Raw genomic sequence first — 23,560 nt, forward strand, 5'->3', positions numbered from 1 at the left:
ATGCAAATATTACGTTGCCTAAATTTTCTTTTATCCCTTTCTCTTCTCTCAGGATATATTTTAAGAAAAAAAAGTAGGCTGGTAGTGCTTTGCGTATTCAAGCTGTCACTATGAAATGCTGCAAGCTTTAACGAATTTCTGCACAAACAAAACCTAGCAGCAGCCTGGAACAGAAATATGAATTTCTCCATTCTTCCTGTTATTGGTAATTTCAGTTGTGCATATTGCCAAGGTAAGCTGGCCTGCAAAGCAGAGGAGGGTTAGCTGTGCTGTCCATGTAACTAGTGTGAGAACAAGCATTCTTCAATTACCAAGCACTTCTGAGTGGTCTATTGGTGATGGCTGGCATTGTTTGTGATTCTAATATTGTAACAACCTATTGTTGACATGCTGAAATATTTATGTATTTCAACATATGTTGACTAAAATACACTCATATATTTTTGCTTATGGGTTTGATACAGAAGAATTTTTTCATCTCCTTTTATAGACTACTGTAGAACAACCTGTTAACTTTTTGTTACCATGCTGATAAGTGCTTCAATCTGTATAAAAAGCATGTGAGCATGGAAACTTTCCTGATCCCTTAAGTGTGTTTTTTTTTTTGCTACCACTGAGGGAAATTTTCCTGTAGTACTGCAGTGAAATACGGATTTCATCAGTTAACCCTTCCACAGTGTTTCTCACTCATTTTTAATAGTGCACCTAGAATTTTTACTGCATCACTGAGAAAGCTGTGATTTCTTCTTCTCAAGATGGTGTGAAATTTAGGTAATTTTTTTCTTCAATACTTGAAGTTGAATATACTGAATTAAATTGCAGACTTATATTGTTGCATAGTTTACTGTTTGTTTCCTTAATCTTTTTTCCTATTGAGAATATTTTTCACCCTTAGGAGAAGTGGTGCTAATGTTTGTCACATAATGAATAAATCTGCTTTGGAAAGTTCCTCTTCCTAATTCCTGCCTTTAAAGTTTTTGTTATGGTTCTAATTAGTAGATGTTAGCATATGTATCAAAATGGAGAATGTTCAAGTACTTATTTGGAAAACTAGTGCTAGGTTTATCTCATCCGTCTGTATCATTTGGATTGACAATGAACGAAAACATTAGCACGCAATTATGAGAACTATAAAAATCATGGGCACAAAATCAACCACGATAAAAACCCATCTTATACATGGCTGTTCTTCTTGTAGCATCTGTGCTGCTCTTTGTGACTGTTAATTCCTAGGGTATTGAGAAGGAGGAGATAGAGTAGGTGCATCTCTTGGGGTAAAACAAATACACCTTTACTTTGCTGGTGTTAATGATGTGCCACCCAACAGATGTGTTGATACAGTCTAATACCTACGTGTGGCTGATGCCTCCTATTGCAGCTGACATGGTGAGCTCTGGCAGCATTGGGAGCTGCCCCGATTGCTGCTGCTGTAGTGCTGGAGGAAGTGAGGAGAGTGCTTGGAAGGTCTCTGTGTTGTAGACTTGCTGTGGAAGCCTCAAGTTTGCTACTTCGTTCTGCTCAGTGAGCACTCCATATCAAACTTTTCTTTATATGTGTGACTGTTGGCTTTTTCTCCAGAAAAGCATTTTAGCAGTAACCAAAGGATCATAGAACCATAGAATCGCTCAGGTTGGAAAAGACCTCAAAGATCATCAAGTCCAACAGCATCCTACCCATACTACCCTGACTCTATCAACCCTCTGCTAACTCATGTCCCTGAGCACCACATCAGAACGGTTTTTAAACACATCCAGGGATAGTGACTCAACCACTCCCCTGGAGAGCCTATTCCAGTGCTTAACAACCCTTTCTGTAAAGTTTTTCCTGCTATCCAACTTAAGCCTCCCCTGGCACAACTTGAGGCCTTTTCCCCTTGTTCTATCACCAGTGAGAAGAGAGATGGAAAGGCTCTTGAAGTCTCTTCAATGGAACTTGAGAATGTAGATTTACAGGTGGGGGATGGATCTTAATAAAAAGTACATAGTGATATCCTATAACAGTAATCTTCCCACTACTCCTCTCTCATTTGGCAGCTGAAGTGCTTGAGAGATCTCATTAGGAACAGGATCATGGTAGTGATGCAGGTTAGAACAAATGGGAAGATTGCAGCATTTAAGTTCAACTGGGACAAGCTCCTGATCCAGATCACTGTAGGGCTTCACAATACCTCTGCCTGGCAGAAGGCTAGCGTGCCACAAAGTAGGGACGTTCTAGTGACCAGGAGTGGTACAGAAGGGAGCAGGATCGGATTTGGTGGCAGTAGTGAAAGTCTGCTGGCTTCTTTGTGAGGCATTGGCATTAGATGCAATGGTCCTTACAAAAAAAAAAACAAAAAAAAACCACAAAAACAAACAACAAAAACAAAAAAACTCGTACTAGATGGGAGATGAACCTTTTTTTTTCTATAGAGCAGGCTAAATTTGTGAATATTCAGTTATTTCCTCTGAGGAGTAAATGGGAGATGCAATTGTACAGACATTTGAAAAACTCTCAGTGCAGAAGTGTCATTTTGACAGACTATGCTTACTGTTTGTTCAGAGGAAGAAAAGTACCTTTGCATCTGATCATACAATACAGTCAGGATGGCAGTCACTGTGCTGTACCCTGCTCTGGTAAATAGGAAAGTACTGGAGCAATTGCAGAAGCAAAGTCAGTTCTTAGTTAGACTTCTCAGATACGTTTAGTTGCTGCAGATCTCATGAGAGTTTGGGACGATGGGTTGTATGTATGTTTGATTTTTCTTAGGAATTGCTAATTAGACTAAGATTTAGCAGATTCTGTACTACACTTTCCATAAATGTAGTCTTTTTTAGCTGAGATTTAGCCATTCTAACCTGATTGTAGTTGTTGGAACAGTAGTCCGTATGTCAGCTTATTTCCATTGGAAATAGATTTTTTTTTCATCTAAGTTGCTTTGCTACAACTGTAGAGTGAATGCATTTCAGACACTTGCTGCCTTTGTCCTGTTTTCCTCTGTGATAATAACCAACAAAACGCTAACCTATATGTTATGTTTTTCTTGCTGTTTTTTCTGCTCACATAACAATTCCCAACTGGGATGCAATATATCCCGGGGACAGGAAAGGATTCCCTTTGTGGTTACTGAGATATAATCATTTGGTTTGATTTCAATAAACAAAACATACAGCCCATTGCCAAATGCAGCTTTTACCTATGAAATTCTGCCACTGAAGATGTGGCTGTGGAAGACACTGCTCTTCTCTCTCTGTGCATTTGCCAGATGGCAAATTGGTGCTGGTCAGAGAACAAGAGAAGTTCACAAGTAGGATGTGCTTTGCTTGCTATCTATTGCCACGTGCTCCCAGTCAAATGCTTTGTGATGTGAAAATCCAGCATATAATTTAGAAATCAGAACCACACTTTACTAATATAAAATGACATGAAGTTCTCAGCTAAAATCAATTATATCATAAAGTTCTTAATTCACTGCCAGCTATATTTTGTGTGACTCACTGAAGATGACTAATTTTGTTCAACCTGATGTTACCTAGCTGCTTTTCAGAGCATATATTTACCCTTCTGACCAAGTGACTCTGTTCTCTTAAAACTTCTGATTTGTTTGTGTTTTTCAGGACCATTTGTGCTTATTGGGTATGATAGACAAGTGGATCGATACACTTGTTACAGGGCCAAGAACGCTGCACTCAGCCCTGAATGCTTCAGAGGTATTGTGAATTGCAGCCGTGTAGGTTTATCAGAAGCAGCTGTTTTTGTTCTGTGAATAGATTCATCTGGGCTGGGGGGAGAGAGCCGGTGGCTCTTAGAGATTAACTGGTGACAGTTTTGCTTGGGAAGTGTACCAAGTTTTAGCAGAGCTAATGTAACAGAGAGGAGGTGAAAAACGTGAGCCCTACTAATCTTTGTGTCAGAAGAAACCTTCAGGATTTGATTATCTGCACGTGGGTCTAATTGCAACCTCGATTAGAAGAGTGCCTAATGCTTCCTACTGCTGTAAAGATCTGGCTGAGCAGTTTCAGACGTTTGGCCATACAAGGCCTAGATGAGGAGTCAGAGCAGCTGTGTCCTTGTGCAGGCGAGAGAGAGCTGTCTAGTTTATTGGATTACCTCTTGTCAGATCATGGTCATATATGCTTTTTAAATCCCTCAGGGCAGAGAGAGAGTGCCGTAGAAGGGATGGCTTATTTTAGGTAAACTGATTAAGACCACGGTCTACTTCTATTTTGCCTTTTCTGCTGAGAAATGTTGGAATGTTTCATGGGAGAGTAGTGTGAAATGTTCATGTTGAGTGTTGAGTTTTTTGTGGCTAGAAGCTGCGTGGCATGTATGAGCTGAGCAGAGAGTCTGCAGCAGCTTCAGTAACTTCTTCACTTTTTGTTTAATTTCAGGAAGTGGTGGGTGAGTGGATTCCTCTTCCCCAAAGAGGAAGGTTTCCTGGCTTTGCATGATAGATGATGCAGCATTGGCTGGTCTGGGAAGTGTGGGGATAATAGGCATATGTTGGGGTTGTAAGTTAGATTCAGTGGCAATTAAGAAAAAAAATCTCTCTCCAGAGGAAAGCATGCAGTGTTTGAATGGCTCAGTAGTTGTAGGACAACTCTGTGTTGCAAATAGAAGCCTGTCCTGTGCATGTACTGGGTTTGTGACAGTCAGCTTTACAAACTAGAGTTTGTAAGTGATACCACTGTGTTCTTAATCTTAAGAGCAATGTGTATGTGTTTGGAAATGTTTTTAAGTAGTGCTTTTCACTCCCTCAGAACACAGTCATGTATGAAAAGATTGATTTTTAGGCTGTGATACCACTGGCATAAAGGAGGATAACAGTTTTCTACATTAGTTCTGCCACTATCAGAATATTGTTGCTTGATCAGATTATCATTTTACTCTTGTCATCTTTCAGAGACTACAATAAATCACAATTTGTAAAAGATGAGAACAAATCCACTATGATAGCGAAACTCCCAGATGTAAGCATGAAACTATAGGGTTTCAGAAGCTGTTTGAGATTGGTTTATAGAAGTGAGATGATTCTTTCATTTGAAAAACTTAGTTTGACACTGAGCTAAGTGGATTTGAGCTCTTTAAATGTTCTGTATTCAACTGTTTCACCTGTTTTCTAGAATGAAGGCTTAAAAAGTCCTGTAGCTTAATTGTAAACTTCGTAGGCTTTTTCCCTCCTCCTTGCTGTGCTGTGCTCTACCCAGTGTAATTGGGAACATTTTATATAATGGTAATGAACTTGGCAAGGGAAGAGCCTTTTGCCTGCTGCCAGAGTAAAGCAAACAAACAAATGAGGAAAACAAAAGTGGATCCCTCCCAGTCCCCTTCATGGGTCTCATGGAGTGGCTGGCACCGCTGACCATTCTGGTGGAAGGGTGGAATGTCCTGCCATGCATTCCACGCAGATGGCCTGGAACCCAGCCACCCTAGCAAAGCAGAGAATGCCGTGCCTTCAGCCATGCCACTTGTGATTTAATTGGAAGTGGAGCTGACTTAAAAAGTAGCGCATCATCAAGAAGTGCTGTTTTTCTGTGTTTCCAGAAATTACACAACAGTTTTGCTTTCCTGAGTATTGGCTCTGACCTTTTGTTTGCTCAGGAGAAGCTGAATTTCTCTGCCAGACAAATCTTTGCAGGACTTCATCTTAAAGATATCATCTCTCCTTGTTGGGGCACCTTGCTTCTCAAAGTCTTAGTATCTCCATCTGAACTAAGCACAGACATCACCTAAAGAATGGTTTTTCCAGTAGTCAGCTGTTCTGCTTCTCACCAGTGTATTGGCCTCCTGCTTTCAAGGATGGTGAAGTGATGCTTCCTATGTAGTAAATACCATTGCTGCTCCTTGGGTGCATTAGAGACAGCTAATTATGTTTCCAGACTGCTCTGTTTTTATAGCTGTGATGATCAGTGCTAACTCCTGATACAATACTCAGATCCCAGTTCAGAGTTTCTCACTGCAACTTTCTGGAAGAAGTTGCATTCACTTTTGATTTAAGATTGATTGCAGAAGAAATGTGCTGATTCTTGCAGGACTATCTGAGTACATCTTGTATATTGCTCTCTATACCTCTATGTACAGTAACAGCTTTGTCATTAATCAAGTCTGCAGGTAGCTTGAGAGAGGAATGGCTCCTTTCAAATAGCCTGTGTATTGTTTGAGTCACCATTAAGGAAGCAAAACACTGTAGCCTAAATTGAAGGATGCAATAATGGTGCTTTGTAGTTATTTAGCAGGCAAAATCTGATGCCATTAAGGAATTAGAACACCCTGTCCTTAATTGAAGGATACACTAATGATGTTTTGTAGACATCTCATAGGCAAAGTCTGTGATTAGTGTCATGTATTGTTTTAGAATCTGGAGAAGGAATTGAGCAATGTTTATGAAATTGAATAACTTTAGGAAGAATATGGGGAAAACTACATCACCTAATTCTACAACATTGTTACACTTTCAAGTGCTGGCTGGTAGTCTAATGTTTCCTGATGTCTAGTAAGAAATGGTTCCTCACAGCTGACAGAAGTGTAAAGCTGGGCTATGGCTTACATTAGAATCATAGAATAATTAAGACCTCCAAGGTCGTCAAGTCCAACCTTCAGCCTGTCAACACCAAGCCCACTGAACTATGTCCCCCAGTGCTGTATCTTCATCTTTCTTAAACATCTCCAGGGGCAGTACCACTTTGCTGTGCAGCCTGTTTCCAACGTTTTATTATTCTTTCAGAGAATAAATTTTTCCATGTTTCCAACTGGAACCTCCCCTGGTGCAACATGAGGCCATTCCCTCTCTACCTATCACTAGTTAACTGGAAGAAGAGACTGAACCCTACTTTGCTGCAACCTCCCTTCAAGTAGCTGTTAAGAGTAATAAGGCTTCCCCTGGAGTCTCCTCTTTTCCACACAATACAATCACAGTTCCTGCAGCAGTTCCATGTAAGATTTGTTCTCCAGACCTTCCACGAGCATAGGTTGTCCTTCTTTGAGCACTCTTCAGCACCTCAATGTCTTTTTTTTTGTAGCAAGGAGCCCAAAACTCAACATGATGTTTAAATTGTAGCTTCACCAGTGCTGAGTACAGGAAAATGATCCCTGGTACTGCTGGCTATGCTATTTCTGATATAGGCCAGGATGTCACTGGTCTTCTTGGTCACTTGGGCACAATGCTGGTTCAAGTTCAGCTGCCTATTGACTAACATCCTCAGATCCTTTTTCACTGTGCAGCTTTCCAGCCACTCTGCTTCAAGCCTGTAGTTGTTGTGACCACTGTTGAGTCTTATGCAATTGGTCTCAGTCCATCAATCCTGCCTATTCAGATAATCTGTACAGTCTTCTCACCCTCGAGAGAGTTTTTCTTCCACCTTGGTGTCATCTGCAAACTTAATGAGAGTGCACTCAATCCCTGTTTCCAGATCATCAGTGAAGATATTAAACAGGACTGGTCTCAACGCTGACCCCTGAGGAATACCACTAGTGACTGCTTATGAGTTGGATTTCTATTCAGCAAGGGCCCTCTGGGCCCAGCCATTGTGTCTTTTTTTTTTTTTACTGGCACCTGTGCAAGCCATGAGCTTTCAGCTTCTATAGGAGAATGCTATGAGAGTGTTTTACCTGAAGTCTGGGTTGTCTATGTCCACAATCTTTCCCTTATCTGCTAGATAGGTCCCCTGGTCATAGGAGGCAGATTGGTTGAGCAGGATCTGCCTTTCACGAATCTCTGAAGGCTAGGCCTGATATCCTGGTTGTCCAGCATGTGCCATGTGGTTGCATTCAAGGTGATCTGCTCCATCACCTTTCCTGATACCACGGTCAGGCTGACAGACCTGTAGTTCCAGGATCCTACCTCTGACCCTTCTTATAGATGGCTATGATATCATGTTGGCAAGCCTCCAGTCATCTGGGACCTCCCAGTTTGACTAGGACTGCTGATAAGCAGTGGAAGGTGGCTGGATGAGCACTTTGGCTAACTCTGTCAGGACGCTTGGGTGAATCTCACTTGGTCCCATAGACTTGTGGTAGTCTAGGAGAGGTATGTCTAATCTGTGGGCTACGTGTAGCCCTGTGCAGCCCATTCTGTGGCTCTTCCCTATCCCATAAAGGTGGCAGCTCTGCCCTACAGAGCAGCCTGACCCAGCCCTGGCTGTGTGCCCATTGCTTGGCAACAACCAAACATCTATGTGCAATTGGCACTGTTTGAGCTAAAGCCAGGATGTGGGGAGGATGCCATAGTGCAAACTCAGTATGGCAAGTAATGTTATGTGTTTTGATACATTGGCTGAACATGACCCTCTGAACAGTGGAAAAAGATATACAGCATTGCTTTCCATCTAAATAAAGGAATTTGAGAACAAGTTTCAAGGTTAAAAAAAATAAAAATAAAAATTTGAGACTCAATTTTCAATCTGCCTAAATACCTTACATGTGAATTTTCAAATGGAGTGTAGGGTGATACAATCAGATATTCCATAAAAAAAAATTGATCATGTTTGTATACTAGAGTTCTGTAACACCTGTCTTACCAGAGAAAAATATCCTGTGCTTTGCAATCATGCTTATTGATGTCATTGCTTTTTGGCAGTATATGCATTTATGAACAACTATTTTCAAAGATGAAGTACAGTAAGAGTAGAATTTCATCAAAAATCTGACGAACACCTTGAGAATTCATTAAGAATAGGGACTGCTTCCATTAAATGAGACTGCATTAGTTTCACAAAAACAAGATCAAACATCCTTCTAGTTCTATATTTTGTTCCTTTTTAAATTTTTAATAAATGTATTAAAGTTTTATTATATACTTTAACTGAATTGTATGTTTTATGTGTGACCCAAGACAATTCTTTGACACTTGCACTCAGTGTGGCCCAGGCAATCCAAAATGCTGGACATCCCTGGTCTAGGAGAAGTAACAGGTTGCTGTTTCCTCTTCAGTTATGGAGGGCTTATTCTGCTCACCATTCCTGTCTTCCACCTCAAAGGGCTGAGTACTGTGGAGATAACTGAAATGACTAATAGAGACAGAAGCAAAGAAGGCATTGAATATCTCAGTCTTTTCTTCATCTTTTGTAGTAATGTTCCCCACTGCATCTGTTAGAAGTTGGAGATTCTCCTTGGCCTTCTTTTTGTTGTTAATGTATTTGTATGACTTATTTTTGTGATCTTTCACAACAGTGGCCAGATTAAGTTCTGGCTGGGCTTTTGCTTTTCTAATTTTCACTCTGCATGTCCTAGCAACATTCCTGTTCTCTTCCTGAGTTGACTGCCCCTTCATCCAAAGGTGATAAGCTCAACTTAAGTCTCAGCAAACAGCATCCATGTTCAGCTAGGTGAGTAGTCTTCCCTTTCAGCTCATTTTATGGCATGTGGGAATGGCCTGTTCCTGTGCACTTAAGTCTACCTTCTTGAGGAATGTCTAGCTTTCTTGGACCCACTATGTGCTTAATGACTAGGAAGAAAATGCTGTTTTAAAAAAGTAGGTTCTATTAGCCTACTTCTTTTAAAATATTGAAAGAATGCTATGCAATCCTATATATTAGAATAACAAAGTGTGAGTCAATTTGTCTTTCCAGAGGTCAGTGGCAGTTTACAGCCAGTGCTATCAGGACAGCTACAGAAAGCCTTGGGAAGCAGGGATGCTCTCACTCATGCTACTGTGTGTGTCCTAGGTGCAAGAATGCAGAGGGAAAGTTTCCACTCTCCAATATTCTTTGGCTTATATAATCATATGGTGGCCCAGTGTATTGGTTTGCAGGGGCTGTGCTGTGCAGCTGTGAAACAACGTACCCTTTTGGTAAAACAACTGTTGGTGTGTGTCTTCTGTGGTCCCACCTGAGCTTGATCCAATTTTGAGTATCACAACATGGACCTTTTGGAGATCTTGGCATTGAACTGGTGTGTTTTCAGGGGCAGATGTTTGCAATGCAATTATCACTACATTATTGTCACAAAAGAAATGCAAGTAAATATCCAAAATCTGTGTGTTAGACTTCATTATGGTGCCTTTTCCAATATTTTTGTTATCACCTGAAGCTCTTAAATACATTTTGATGACAAACCTTCTCAAGACCCTTGCTTTTACATTAATGTTTTAATTGCACAAGTTTCATGCTAGTGTTGGCTATGACTGTGCTATATCCTTTCCTCAGTTTACCATTGTCTTGAGATACAAGTAAGAGGACAATTACATGTATTGCCAGATTAACCTATACTTAGTCTGTAAAGCTCTTTTCCATTTTTTCTTCTGTGTGTTTTTAATGTCTGCTTTTCTAAAATATCCAAAAGGCAGTTAGTAAGGGCCAAATTAATGCTGGATAATTATAAGAGAAACGTATTGCCTGGAACCTTCTATTCTAATATCACTTTCCTGCTAGCTCCAGTTAGAAGAAAAGAAATACATTAGTCACTTGAAAAGGCCAGCAGTATTAGCAAGTCATGTAGCTTTTCCACTGCTCTCAGCATCCTGCTCAGTTTCCCAGGGGCAAACCTAAAAGTACACAGTGTATTGTGTCACAAATTGCTGTGTCTTCATTAGCCAGCATTCTTCCCTGGGATTTGTAATTGTGCTGTGCTGAATCTATCGAATAATGAATTTTAATAACCTTAGTTTGGCTGTTCTTCCCAACAGTGAATTGGTTTACTTATACCTGGGTTGTTGGGAGCAACACTTTGTGCACCTTTGCCACTGAGGCCCTGTGGGACAAACTGTCAGAGCTCTTGTCCCTGGGAAGGACCTGGTGGCATGGCATGGCAGCTGATGCTTCCAGCTGTGCTGGCACCTGCTGGGCGGAGGAGCTGTTGTCAATGTGGGGCTGTCCACCTGCTTCAGGCCACTAGCAGTGGAGTGTTTGATCACTTCAGGGGCATTCTTGAAGTATAGCAAGTATTCACTGCTCTTTTTCAGAACAGATAGACCTCTGAACTTTCCTTTTAAAGAGGATAAGAAAAAGTACAATAGACAAAACCGAATGTAACCATGCATATGTTTATTTGCAACTCTTCTTCATAGCTCTGTTTATAACACTTTTGACTCTTATTCTCACCTCCCTTCTCTGTCTCTATTCCCTGTTGTTTGTATCTATTTAAACTGAAAGAGGGGGGACATAGGTTGGATGTCAGAGGGAAGCTTTTCACTGAGGGTGATGAGTTGTCGGAACAAGTTGCCCAGGGATGCTGTGGATTCCCCTTCCTCAGTGGTTTTCAAAGCTGGGTTGGATGCGGCGCCGGGCAACCTGACCTAGTTAGCATGTGATCTACCATTGGCAGCCCTGCCCGTGGTAGAGAGTTTTGAACTTGATGATCCTTGAGGTTCCTTCCAACCCGAGCCATTCTGTAATTTGATAATCCATAAAGTTGGAGCCTACATAACAGCACTGCAGCATCAGTTCCTAGCAAAGAAAAGCACATGTGGTGAGAATCTATGATATTCCATTCAGTTAGAGCTGGGAAGCATTTGTACTCAAGTATGCACGTGTGTTTGAAAGGTTTGGGAGTGTTTTTCTAAGTGCTGAAGTGCAGTTCCTTCCTTTAACCATGCTCTTAAAAAACTGAAAAAGGGAAGGGAGTGGAATTTGTACAGAGCAATGCCTCATATTGGAAGCACACAGTCTCCAAAGCTACTGGATCTTCAGATAAAGGAATGAGCAAGTGAGACATGGAGTAATATTGTTAAAAGTGAATAATGGCTTTTTTTATTACATATTTACTCAGATTATTTCTCTTATCCCAATCCCTTGTTGTTGCTGTATTGCCTTTAAGAGTTGTAATACTTAAGGTCTGCAGAGTACTAGGAAAGAAAAACTGGGAAGGTGCTGACATGCTCCGTGACTTGTAGAGGTGACTTGTAGAGGAGGGAATGTTTGCAGGCAGGACTTGACAACTGATGGCATGTCTGCTGAAGAAAATTCTTGAGATACTTGGTCTGCATCTTATGAAGCTGGCAAGAGGGCTGGAATGACAGTGGCTATGATAAATATCAATAAGAAGAGGGACAAATAAGGTGTATTTTTTTTTGTTGTTTGTTTTTCTGTCCCTCTACAATGGCTTTTAGATGGGCATGGCTCTGGTACCGGAGAATACAGCGTACTCTTACAGTTAAGGAACTCATGGCACACGTCAGTCTGTGGTAGAATAAACACAGAACAGGCTGAAAGTCGGTGGTTTGCAGGCTCAAAAAGGCCATTGTCAAGCAATGATCTTACAGCAATTAAGTAATCATGTTTCTTGGAGAAACTGTCTTTTTAACACAACTATAATTCTGTACTCTGCAAAACAAGTATTGTTGAACTTCATACTGTCTTCCCTCCTTTGTTTAAGACTGGCCCATGTTGGCTGCAGCTTGTTTTTGAAGGGTTACTGTGGATATACTTAATTTGTATGAACTTTACTCTTTTATATTGATTTTGGAGAAACTTTGTGGGTGTTGGTTTCTTCAAATCTTGATTACTGTATTGCAGAAAGACAGCCTGCCTCTTTTTCCTCTCTTTCCTTTCATGGCATGGTTGATGTTCATTCTGCTACTGCTGAGGAAAAGACATGTACTCTGACCTGATACAGACATACAGGCCTGCAAACCAGAAAGTCATTAAACTAATTTGCCTTTTTGCAAAGTTAGAATTGGTTCAGGCTGGTTCAGAAATACTAACTGCTAGTTTTTGCTATTTGACATACAAGTCATTTTGGATTTACCCTCGTCCCCTTAGCAGTAGTATATGACTTTATTGATGATTAATCTGAGAGTGGCTTTGTGGTTGATTTCAGTAGCTCAGGCTAGTGGAAAGACAAGATTTACCTGTGAGTTGTTCCTTAGGGCTTTGTTTTTAATACTTGTTCAGTAGGCAGGGCTTCATGTTTGCAAAGATATACTTGAGAACATGCAGAAGACAAAAATAAATTCTTACTGCTGCTTTGTGAATATCAACGTTTGAGTTCCTTTTTATTTATTCAGAATTAACTACTATTTTTTTGTTTGTTTTTAACTGATTCATTCCACCCATCAGTTAGTGGTAGATCTAGAGGAAATATAGACGAAATGGTCCCGGAGAGAGAGCTGAAGCTTGCCATCTAAACTGCGTGCTCAAGCTGGCCTGGTCCTTCTACAGGTTTGTTCTGTGAGCGCTCAATACCTACGTAATGAGGCTGGTCAGACATACCTAAACAGTGTACATAGTCATTCTCTCACTAGAACCAGTGCTTTGATAAGCCCCCTTCTGACAGAATGAATTCAGTAAAAAATATTCTAAATCAGCAAAATGTGTCAAGATAATTCCAATCAGTACTTAAACAGGGAAGGGCAAGATAAAGCCTGAAGTTTATTTTATGGAAACGCTGACTGTGGGAGAGAAGAATGTTCTTTTACTCTTCTGATTTAACGAGGATAATGAACACTAAGCAAGATCTACAGTGACTGCTGGCAGGACACCTAAGGGATGGCTAGGTTACTGTATGTAGTATAGATACACCTTTGCAGCAACACTGATCTAGGCCCATAGAAGGAGCAGTTGTCAACAGAAGCTTTTCAGCTGCTGGCAAGAATCTTGCAAGTCGACTCAAAAGTATATTTAAAATGTGTATTTTGTGTACCTTTTATAGTCTGTCTAACAGGTAAATTTTTGCTATGGTATTAGTCTAATTTGCAGAAATGACACCATATACAGTAATGAGGAATCCAAGTTCTTTGGATAGCTAAGAGAAGAACTAGCAGCAAACCGTTTGAAGGAACAAGCAGAAATTTCCATGCTGTACAGATGTGTATGTGGGATTTCTGGAAAACTAGACTTATACAAATGGAATGGAATTGACTTTTTTTTTAAGCTACAGTATCAAAGATGCTTGTTTTGATTTACTGGGTAATAAGAAATAACTGTTCTGTTTTGTATTATGCAATAACTGGTAATGAGGATGATAGTTTGAAACGATGACTTCAATTAAGCTTGGTTTGTTTATACGCTAAAAAAAGTAAGCAGGATTTGGCAATAGAGGTACTGTTGTATTTTGTTTCTAAATTATTTGTGAAATGCTAGCAGGAATTTAAGATACATCTGGCATTACAAGAAGCTGAATGAGTTCTGGCAGCATTTACAGTTGAAAGCTCTAAATAGTGTTTTGAGTACTTCACTTTTCAGGGTAGATGCATCTCCTCTTTGCAGCACATCTTCAAGGGAGCCTCTGAAAAAGACAGTGATACAGCAGGTTTGTCAAAGGAGCATACTTTACTGTCTTGGCTGTATTTTTTTTTTTTGCCTAGAATATTTCCAAGGCTGCAACAGAGGGAAGGAAATGTGACACTCCCAGGTCCTGTGACTTCAGTTTAGATTTCTATCTAAGTTGTTAGTCAGGCTTTAAGTTTCTTATCACCACTTTACAGGTAATGTGATAACAATGAACACATTTCTCACTAATAATTTTTCCATGGTGGTCTGGGACATTCCTCTCTAACAAGGGAAGTGAAAACCCTTTCTAAAAACTATTTTGAAGTCACCTGTTATCTCAAGAAAAATTTATTTTTTAATACTCTGATTTTAAAAGCAACAACCTGTATCATTCTTATCAACTTCTAAATCTGCAGTGCATTAGCCTGTTAGATAAAAATGCTCAGTCATTTTAATCCATATGTTAAAGTTGATTTCCCTCTTCTGTGGACTGTTGCCTCTTCACAAACTTTTTTTTTGCATTCCCCAAGAAGGCATTTCTTTGAAAGATTACAGTATCTAAAGAAACAGTTTCTTTCAGAATAGAAATTACTTCAGGATTGGAATTCTGTTGAAGAGGAAGACCACTACTGACAGTAAGAATCCAAGATACTAATTCATCTCTTCCTTTACTACTTTCTTGCTGACAGTAAGAATCCAAAATATTAATTCATCTCTTCCTGACTTTTAGATGAATTGTACTTCAATTTTTAAACTTAAAGCCACATTTCTGCTTGTCATGTAAGAACACCACCTGTGTATGGGGTGCATTTCATTAAAATGTGAGATTTTAGTGAGATCTGAGACCTTTAAAGAAGAGACAAGAGAAGAGAAACTCTTCTCTTGTCTCTTGCTTTGCTGCTGCTGCCCTGAATGAGAAGCTGCACAGAGCTATGTGGCTACTTAAGCTTATCAAGTTAGAAATGGTATTCCTCATAACCTTGGGAGGCGAATATTGTGTTTTCCAGGTGTGCAGTGAGATGAAATGTGGTGTGCTTTTGGTCTCTTTGTGGGGAGGTGTCAGCTTTGATTTTAAAAATTGGGAATACAAACCTTAGCAGATATTTCCAAAGGAACATCATACGGCCTCAAGCAAATGAAGAATCCAAACACTTTTGGATTTCAGCTAAGTAGAAATTTAATGGTAAACCATTTGAAGAAACAAGCTGAAATTTTGGTGCTGTACAATATCTGTGGGTTTTCTAGAAAATTAGACTTGTACAAATAACTGAACTTGAATTTTTTATGCTATACTGTCAAAAATGCTTACAGACAAGCAAATGAAGATGATGCATGTTTACATGCAGGATGTTGCTGCTTATATCACTAGTGTTGTTCTGGAAGTTTAATGAGAATGAGAGGAAGTGGAGGACTTCCTGCATTAGTTTCTGTGGCTGTGTGAAGGGGTTCTGTAAGCTGCAGCTGTGTTACACAACTGATAGAAGTTATGTTAGGCTGGGATAAGTCTCATGAGATGTGAACTAATATACCTCTGTGCTGCATGCATTGTGCTTAAACTTTTATTAACCTGAAAGTCAAAAGAGCAGTAATAATGGCGAAATATACTATTACCTTTTTTTTTTTTGCATGAAATACGTTGCTTTCCCATGAAATGTATTTGTGCTGAACTATGTCCTTTAATCGCCATTTTGGGAAAAGCTTCTTATGTAAGCTAACTGCAAGAATGAGAGTAAAAGGTCTGTGTAATGTGGGAGAAAAAAGGGATTAATGAGACCCTTTAACATACTGGTGATCCACGTGCCTTCAGGTGTCTTGACAAGAAAGGGATAAATACCAAGTTGAAAAGCATTTGCTTTATTTGGGAAAAGCTTGGGATGTATGTGGTGTGGTAGAGATAAGCTGTACTGCTTACCATTCTTGAAACACACAAACTGCTCACGTGCATTTGCTTTCCAGATTTGGGCATTGCATTTACTGCTGTGCTAGGTCAGACCTCCTGAATAAGGCTTGTTTGATTCATAAACTGAATTGGTGACATGTTAGTGAACAGTGTTAATCTCTTCAGTGTTTGTTTTTCACAGTGTTACAGTGGTTTTAGTGAATATTTCAGTTTACTCAGCTGAGTGTTACTAATTTCTTTGTGAACTTGTAACTTTGCATGGCTCTTATTGAATAAGGTCTGGAACCTTGATGAGCTTCACTATGGGGCTGATGGATAATTTTGATTCTGATATGCTAAACGTCTATTTAAGGTATAAGTAGAAACAAAGAACATTTCTGTTCTGCTTTTGTAGAGCTGTGCTTTTGTGCCATGTACGGACTAGAGGAAGTGTTTGCAGGTTTTGAAAAATGCTTTTTTATGTATGTGGATGAGAAGTATTACTATGTAAATCTGAGAGCTTCTCAGAAACAGTACAGTATGCCAGATTTAGCTGCCTTGGCTTCTTTCTTTGGTTTGGTTTTGTGCAATTGTAGTAGTCAGTCAGTAGTCAGAATCAAATATGCCCTAATAATATTAGGAAAAATAACAAAAAGAGTGAAAAATTGCTTGCTTCTTTGGATATTTTCTTAACCAACTTCAAATTGACTTGATTTTCCTGTCATTGTATTCCACTGCAGGTGTGGTTATCCTGGATTAAGCTGGGTGAAGCAGAACAGCATGGGTTGCTGGGAAGCCAGCAAGGGGAACATGTTTACTCTGTATACTAGCAGTGTTTACCATTGCATGTATCACGATAACTGGGAAGGAGTCCTCTCCTTTCTGTACAGAATATGCTGGAGTAGGTCACTCTCATTTAAGATGTAACGCTGACGTTGACAATTAGTCAGACGTAGCTGATTTTATGATGGCATAATGATTGTGTTTAATGTATTGTAATAAAAAAAAAAATCTAAGTTAGACTAATGATGAGGCTGGCAGTTGCACTGTAAATGCTCATTCATTATTATGAAACATAAAATCCAGCAGGAGAAGTGGAATTTGTGGAGTCCAGCTGCTTTCTTTGTGTAATTCTGTAGATAATGCAGGAACTAATTAATATAAATGTGCTTTCAAAAGAATACTTAGATTTCCAGGTGCCTAAAAAGGCTGGACATCAGTTTTTCCATATTTATTATAGCCTGCATATTTACCTATTTTTCTTTTTTTTTAATTCTTTTGACGTCTTTCTTAACTGTTTTGTGCAGAGACCCAAAATGCAGATTTCCTCTTATTTAAGATTCTCATTCAGGGCTTGACCCTTCTCTTCAGACTGTATCAGGTAGGATGACTAAATTGGGTATCGGTTCTATGGCTGGCTTTTAGTTTTCAGCTGTTTTAGCTGTGAAAGCATGGAAGTTCAACCAAGTGTGCCAGTTCAGTTGCTTGTGTTATAATTCTTCTTTAGCGCTGCGTGAAGACAATGTTCTAGAATGCTGGTGGTCTTAGGCTTCAGAAAACAAGGTCTGTAAGGTGAGGTGGAGTGAATGTGCAAATTAGGAAGGTGAATGTTTTCTTTCCATATGTTCATACATCCACAGTGAATTTTAAAATAATTTCCGTAACTTTTATTGTTATTTCTCTTTATTGTACCAATACTACTTTCCAAGAAGGGGGCTGAAACTACTGTTCAGTATTTACTGTAGAGAGTTTTCTTTAGTAATCCACACTGGTAGAGTATTTTAAACTCTAATATTATGAGCAAGGGTCTGTTCTCTCCTTGACTTCTTATGCTGAAGTGGCATTTGGTTCACATCTTCATCTTTTTTTAGATGAGAGCTGCAGGCACAATAAGCCTAACTGCACTTTGTGTGAAATCTCAGGCAAGGACTGTCAGGATGCTGGCTACAAAATTGTTTGATGTCTCCAGTTATTAAATATATGAAAAGTATGTCGGGAAATGTACAGAAAGACCAGTCAGTGAGTCATGTAATCTGTTTTTGCAGTTCACACTTCCAGCCTGACTTCTATTTAAACAGTGGCCTACATGGCTTAAAGGTCACAGTATGTAGTGCTGTCAGAGTGCATCATTACAGCAAACTGATTTATTTTGTTCTATGCTCTCTGTCAGTACAGGTTGTAATTTGTATGAAAGCTGGAGATGAATATATTTGTTTCTTTTTGTTATTGTAGCGTGAAATGGGCATTAATTTTTTGTGACTCTTGGCTTTTTTTCCAGAGTTCTTGTGCTCTAAGTGAATTGTATGCCCAGAATGTGCTTCTTGTAATAGTAATGTTTGCATGTGGCGCTCTCTGCAGCCTAGCAGTGTGAGTTCAACCTCCTTGTTAGGAAGTTTTGCTCTTGTAACTGTTTGTGATGGAAACAATACGCTGAAAAGTCGATGCAGAATATGCTTCTATTCACGAGCGGCTCTTTTCTGTGGTTCCTTGGAAGGATCTTACGAGTTTAATGTATTTTTATTCCTTGTAGATTTGAAAATGACACTTTATTTACTGCTAGCCCTTTCATATGATGAGCACTTTGTGTGTGGGCTAAGTAGTTCAGCAGGCATAACATCTCCCGTGTGAGGAAACTAGGAATGTCCCAGCTGAAGAGGGATAAAGCACGGTGAAGCTGACAAGCAGAGAGATACTGCTGCAGTGACAAAGAAAGGGGACAGCACTTGAGTCTTCTGGATAAAGAATCTAGTGGGATGCTTCTGATTCTAAGGAAAATTGCTAGGAATGTTCTTTATTCACTTCAATCTCAACAATATTGATTTGGATTAGTTAGGTGTGGTGTTGTCGCATATGTGGCAATAGAAGCATAGGCTGACTACTCTTGAATGCAATGATTGATGCTGCAGATAACTCAAATAAGGAGTTTGGTGTGCGAGTGTGAGCACAGCTGAAGAGGGTGCAGGGAGCAAAAAGAGTTGAATCAGTGAAAAACAGAAGTTTGAGTAACCTTTCTGATGGGTTTATATGGGAGTTGGGTAACCGTGGCTTTGAAACTATTTTGTTAGATTGCATGTTTAGACTGAAGCTTTGATTTCATGATGGTGAAATTATCAAAGCTTATTTTAAACAAGGGATTTTCACATGTTAAGTGAAAGCAGTCAGCATTGCCATGCTATTTCTTTAAATTTTACTGTGTTAGTACACAGGCTTTTGACCTCCATCCATGCACAGTTTTTGTTGCCATTGATTTTTGGTCCTGCAAACTATAAAACCTAAGTAAGTTTTTATGCTTCAAAGACTGTTTGAAGTAGGGTGCTCTGTGTGTATGTTGTTAGTTGTTGTTTTTTAAAAAGGCTTTGTAGTTTCACTTTACATACTACAGTCTGGGAAGGTGAGGGAAATTGCTTCACTTTATGTACTGCTGGTGTATATCTGATCTCTCCTATTGCTTTGTAAAAATGTATTCATAAATGTAAAGTTTTGTTCTACTATATCTGGGCTCTTTTTTTTTTTTTAAGAGCCAGCAACGATGAAAAAGTTTAGGGGGCTTTAGAGAGGCTGCAAACATCTTCCTTGCAGTTAAGGGTTGCCTTTATATATTAGGAGGGGCAGCAAGGATCAGCTTTGAACAACCTGAGATATTTTCTTTAAAACAGGAAGTCTGCCCTTCCCACTGAAGCATTTCCTAAAGTGCAATGCCATGCAGTGTTGGAGCTAGCATAGCTGAGAGAACAGAAGACTAAAATATTAATTGTTATATAAAATAAGCACTTATTTTAATGTGCAGAGGTTGTTTAACATTCATTCTAAGAAACAAAATAGAAGGGTACTGTGCAGTAAGGTATCAGGCTTCTCCTGGTCAGGTGAGTCATGAACTCTTATGTGCTTTCTGGATGAGCTGGTTGCTGAGCTGTGCTCCTCTGTGGGTCTGGGCGCTGTAGTGAGGCCAGCCGCATGGGATGATGGCAAGGAAAGGAGGCAATGTGCAGCTGTGGGAACTGACATACCATGTCCTCACACTGACTTTGAAAATCTCAGCTGGAGACTTTAGGATGAGACACAGGCATTCTGGGCTTTGGGTCTCCAGAAAACAGGCAGGCTTCTCAACTGACACCACCTGTCAGGAGGGTCATGCTTACATCTTTTCTAGAGACTTTGAGTTCAGCCGGTGTGTGTTCCAAGCAAATGCATCATTCAGCCAAATTAATTTTATATTGCGTAAAGTTCTCCACAATCAGATGTTTGTTCTGTATTTCTATCCTTAAGTTTAATAGTTTTCAGGTCGTAAATTTGTAAATCCCAAAATGGGGCAACTGAATTGAAAGTAGAAATGCTTAGAGTGCGAGTTTGTGTTAGAGAAACTAATGTAGCTACTGTTAATATTCAGTTAGTAATTATGGCATAATTATTAATTCAAAGTACTTAATATGAATATGTTGATTAAGTATATATAGCATATAATATATATCATATCCATATGATCTTAAGTATCTTGGTTTACTACACAAAGATCTCATGACACTGTCACAACTAGTATATTGCAGATGACCAAAGAAAATCTTTAAATATTCCAGGGTTATTTTTCAATAACTGAACTTGTGTGATTTTTAACTTGAGTTTATGCTGTCCACTAAAATCATGAGGTACACGTGCAGTGTCTTACATCTGTACACGCTGACGTGGTATGATAGTATGATGATTTTTAAATCTATTGGTTGCCTTCATGTCCCTCACGGGGAAGAAGCAGCAAGAAAGAAATATGATAAAATGGAACCCGAGTAATGTAAAGGCTCACAGAGAAGGCAGAAAAACAAGGTATGTATGAATATGAAGCAGAAAACTCGGGTGGTTTTCAAGTTGCTCTGGGTTATATGTGTGCAGCTCTCTTTCAGTAGAGGGCAGTGCTGGCTCACTTTGCTTTGAAGTTCAGAAGCTGCAGTTACAGGCAAGTTGCGGTTATGTGCATTGTTCTAAATGCTGACTTTCGGAATGGCTGAAAGTAGGCTTAAATTTAAAGTTGGTTGCTAATAGATGACTGGAGAGGGACAGGGGATAGCTTTTGGTATACCTGTGTCTGGCTAGGGTCAACACTGTCCAAGGTTTAAGTTCTCTTAGCGGTTTGTCTGTTCTTAATGGCAGGACTGCTGCGTTCTTTTGCTGTCAGTCCATCAGCTGGGGAACTACAGCAGATCTGCCAGTGACTCTGTGCTCTTGCTGAAAGAACTAAGTCCAAAGCCAGACAGCACGGTGAAAGCAAGGCTTGCTCTGGGCTGCTGCATCTTGCTGGTTCAATACTGCATGACCGTGATACGACACAAACTTAAAACAGCTCTTCATTTTATTAATAATCTCTCCCTGCTTGTTTTTTCTGCTGCAGCAGAATGCATTTAAAAGTCTGTCTTACTGTGTGACTGATGACAAAGTAAATGTTACACGTATTAATTCCTTTATTCCTCTGCCGCCTATTGGTATGTTACACATATCGTCCACAAGGAGGAGCTTTTCTCTGCGGCTGAGAATTTTTCCCTTTTTTACTAATAAGCAGCAGGATGAACAGATTTATGGAATCTCTTAAAGCCAAATATGAAGTGATCACTTCATTGCTTTTCAATAAAGTGGGCAGGCTTTAGAAAAAAAATGCAGCAGAATCAACAGATATTTTGGACTTCTTAACGTGAGTTTCTGAAAATAATGTTGTAAAAGAGCATAGGAAGGACAGGGAAAAAATAGCTCATTACTTATTTATTCTTTTGGAATTACTCCTTCTTTCCAAACTGATTTCAAAGTAGGCAGAACTAGATGGGGTGGAAAAAAAGCACTAGTAAAAAGCTTGCTAAATCCTCATTTACTGGGAGGAGTGTTTTTTAAAGCAGTCCTACCCTAAAAGAAGAGGAGGAAACATTGGATAACAGCCATTCTGATAGATAAAAGAAAGGCAGAAAACATTTTCCTTTCTTTTGGGCAGCTATCTTTTGGAAAATGAGTTATGTATACCTCTTCTCTGGTAGAGAACCTTGTTTTTTTTTTTTTGTTTGTTTGCTTGTTTGTTTTTCATTGCACTTGCTAAAAGTTGCACCTTGCTGAATTCTAGAAAGGTGCTAACTGTATTTCAAGCTGTACTTCACTAATTAGCTGTATTGAGCTTTTAAGTATCCTCACTGTTTTACTCTGCCATCTTGTTGGAAATCCCCTGCTGTTAATTATTGCTGGAATGGAATTCATCATCTGCTCGTTGTGCTGCTGTTGGTAAGGTGATTTTGTATATTCATGCACTGGCACAGACGTGTATGGACATGAGTTGTGCAGACAAACTGGAAAAGAACTTGGCTAATGAGGGAGAAGAAGCAGCAGAAAACCAAACTGTTGAGTGTCTCCTGTCCAGCTTTTCTGCCTGAAGCTAGCCTTTTCTGATGATAACAGATGGTGGTAATGTACTTTACCACATCTATGGCACAACTTGAAGAAGCAGTTCACTGAGTATTTTCTACAAATAATATTTGTCAGCTTTCTTTAGTGAACTCACGTTACTCTCAGTGTATTTGAAACAAGGGAGTTGATTAGTGCTTTTTTTTGTGCACTGTCTCAGTTGACATTTTACTTGATTTGAGAAGTTGTGTTTTTGAATGTGAAACATTTTTCTGGTGGTAAATTATTTGTATTGTTTTTTTATGCCTCAGAGATATCCTTCTAGTAAGGGAGAGATGGGAAAAATAGTTATTTTTTGTTGTTCAGGAGTTTCCCAGCATTAACAAAGTAGGATCCTGAATAGCTTGGAACTGAAAGTGTGTATCAGAAATCTTTTTTCCTTTTTAAAATTGCTACCCCGTCTGATAGCCCATCTGTCTCAAATTTTAGATGCAGAAAATGCTATATGGCAAATGAAAACTTTTTTTAATGCCTAATTACAATGTGATAGGAGGCTCTCGGATGCCACCTACTACTGATTCTAGGCTTTGCAGAGACCAGTGGCTGAACCTGTTCATAGTGCTTCTGGATCACACTGAATCTGCTGCAGATCCAAATTAAAACTCTGCTTTAAACGTGACACGTTTAGAACTGTAGCTTTTCTTCTTTTTGTTCCACCTTATTTTTTCATGTATTCTTGACATGCAGATTTGTTTAAATGTCAGTCCATTGCTTGCTGAGTAGATACATTTGTTGATGTGGAAGAAGTGATAGGCAGTTTGGACAGTTTTATATTCTGCCCTGCCCTGTAATGAAATGTTAGGTTAGATTTCTGAGCCACAATCTCAGAATAGAAATTTAACTTGTCTTGGAAGGGGGTGGGGGTGGGGAAGAGAAGAGGTGACAGTGAGTTTGAAATCATGGTGTGATCTCTTCCCCTCTGGCCCACTCTCCATCTCCAATCTTATGGAGGCTGTTTGGGCAAGAATTTTTACCCTTCCCTCTGATTCTGCTAATGTGGGTTTCCAATTTTCAAGGACTCTGAATGCTTCATCCTTTTGATTTCTAGTGCAAGCAGCAAATTCTTTTCTGTTCTGAAAGTAATAGCATTATCAGTTAGTTAAAAAATATTCTAGATGCAATTGTTGGCATAACT

General features: G+C 39.4%; 1 protein-coding gene across 1 annotated transcript in view; it reads left to right on the forward strand.

Annotated features, from left to right (window-relative positions):
- Positions 1-3,660: 3,660 nt before the first annotated feature.
- The window catches only part of MOB2 (MOB kinase activator 2), a 91,283-nt gene continuing 71,383 nt past the window's right edge, over positions 3,661-23,560 (forward strand). Inside the window, exon 1 of the mRNA XM_019615413.2 lies at positions 3,661-3,686. Within this exon, the coding sequence (XP_019470958.1) occupies positions 3,676-3,686 (11 nt within the window). The 5' untranslated portion in view covers positions 3,661-3,675. The remainder of the gene's footprint in view (positions 3,687-23,560) is intronic.

This window comes from Meleagris gallopavo, chromosome 5 (assembly GCF_000146605.3).
Source record: "Meleagris gallopavo isolate NT-WF06-2002-E0010 breed Aviagen turkey brand Nicholas breeding stock chromosome 5, Turkey_5.1, whole genome shotgun sequence".
Taxonomy (NCBI): domain Eukaryota; kingdom Metazoa; phylum Chordata; class Aves; order Galliformes; family Phasianidae; genus Meleagris; species Meleagris gallopavo.